At 36.5% G+C, this 2,174-nt stretch overlaps 1 protein-coding gene across 1 annotated transcript in view; it reads right to left on the reverse strand.

The window, feature by feature from the left end:
* LOC106878217 (NBAS subunit of NRZ tethering complex) overlaps positions 1-2,174 on the reverse strand; it is a 132,994-nt gene that overhangs the window by 69,046 nt on the left and 61,774 nt on the right. The window contains exon 27 of the mRNA XM_014927365.2: positions 852-1,025. Within this exon, the coding sequence (XP_014782851.1) occupies positions 852-1,025 (174 nt within the window). The remainder of the gene's footprint in view (positions 1-851; positions 1,026-2,174) is intronic.

Consider the following 2,174-nt stretch of genomic DNA (forward strand, 5'->3'; position numbering starts at 1 on the left):
AGACAGACAGACAGACAGACAGACAGACAGACAGACAGACAGACAGACAGACAGACAGACAGACAGACAGACAGACAGACAGACAGACAGACAGACAGACAGAAAAAGAGATAGAGAGAGAGAGATATGCTTATGTATTTGTTTTACAAGATTCTTGATGTGAAATCACATGTTGAAACAAATATTATTATTCTTGGGAATGGTTGTATTTTGCAAATTAAGCACAGACACTAATATATATTAATTATATGGAATATAATCTTCATGTAAGAAATCAGTAAAAAACAGTGCCAAGAAATGCAAAGCTCCTCTTGGTAGAATGCATCAAGCAACATAAGAAATAGAAACTGACTTCACATTGACTTGCATAATTGTCAGATTAATTATTCAGTGAAACTGAACAGACTGACCGATAGTGAAGATGATAATGATGGTATAGCAAGGATGTCCATCCCAACCATCAATTTTCTCAGTGGGTGGAGAAGATGGATGGATGAATGTTTCTGGAAAGAAATCTCAAGACCAACCTCAAGTCACATTGTTGCTGGAAGCACTAAAATAGAAAAGCACCCAGCACATGCTGTAAAGTGATTAGCATTTGGAAGGGCGTCCATCCATAGAAACCATGTTGGAGCTGGCATTGAAGCATGATGCAGTCATTGGACTGCACTGAACACTACCTAACTGTCCTTATCATGCAGCCATGGAACATGGATGTTAAATGATTATGATCGTGTAATGATGATGGTCACGATGATACTCAAAATGAAATCCTACTGAATAGACGAATATTCATTTGCACTTGAAAACTCAGGTTCATTCTGCAATTTGATAAGTGAAAAACTACTTACATTCGATTTTGATGCTTCGAATACCTTGAGAGGCAAGGTTATATCCTCTTTTGCAATGTCCATTAAATATTGTTTCAATAAGTTCATATAGGCATGAGGGTCATTTTTTTCACATCTCTTCAGAAAAGGAATCAACCAGCTGTAGATGTTTTTTATGTATTTCTCAACAGAAGACTGCAACATGAGAGAACACAATAGAAACAGCAGAAACAAAACAAGAGGGATATTTTCAAATAATTTACATAACTTTCAGGACATTTATATTTTTATGTGGATCTCTATTGGAACCAGCATTCTGCAGTTGAATCTGTGTATACTCTTTTAGTCTTTTACTGGTTCCAGAGCATACTGTATTTAAGTGTTTAGGAAAGTGGGTTATACATCATTAGATGTACACCTGACTTTCCTATATTAAATTAGGTATTGAACGGAACACAGAAACTCCAAACTGATCAACATAACAATATTTATTTATGGTGGAAAATATACAGCTTTACTCTTGGTTGTTGAGACGCCGGAATGTAGATGTACTGTCCCTAGAGTTGAATGCTTGGAGAGACAACTTGCTTCGACCACACTCAATGAGAGAGCTTGTTTAGACGTCTTGCTTGTTCGCTGTCTGGCGTGGTAAGAGATAGAATAGAAGTGGGAACGCTTGGATGTTGAAATCCACGCATGCGTGGTTAAGGATGCAGCAATGGCGACCTTGCCTTTTTGGTGCCAATATGACGTCACTACAAGTGCATGATCAATTCTATCAACTCCCAATACATTGGCTAGTACTTTATATACTTGGAAAGGAGAAAAGGCAAAGCGAACCTGGTGCATTTGAGCTTAGAACACAAAGGTATGTAATAAAATGCCACAAAGGTATTTTGTTTGACACACTATGAATATTGCTATTCACTACTCCAAATGTTTATTAGCATATACCAAAACGTTTGATGGAATATTACCCTTTCTGCATATCATAATGGTGAAAACAATAAAGGAACTAACTCTTAACAATGTTTCATATCAATGTTATAAGTTGCTATCATATCACAAAGCTGTGAGCTGACAGAATCTTTAGTGCGTTGGACAAAATGCATCACAGAATTTCTTCTAAGATCAAATTCCACCAAGGTTGACTTCACCTTTCATGCTTTTGGGAACGATAAAATAAGTACCAGTCAGTACTGGATTAACTGACTTCCAATTCCCTCAAAATAGCTGGCCTCAGGCCAAAAATTCAAAAGAAAAATATTACAAAAAATATTACAAAAACAACAGAGTTATGAAACACAGTTTACACACACACCCACACACACATCTATATATATA

Source organism: Octopus bimaculoides, chromosome 15 (assembly GCF_001194135.2).
Source record: "Octopus bimaculoides isolate UCB-OBI-ISO-001 chromosome 15, ASM119413v2, whole genome shotgun sequence".
NCBI classification, from domain to species: Eukaryota; Metazoa; Mollusca; class Cephalopoda; order Octopoda; family Octopodidae; genus Octopus; species Octopus bimaculoides.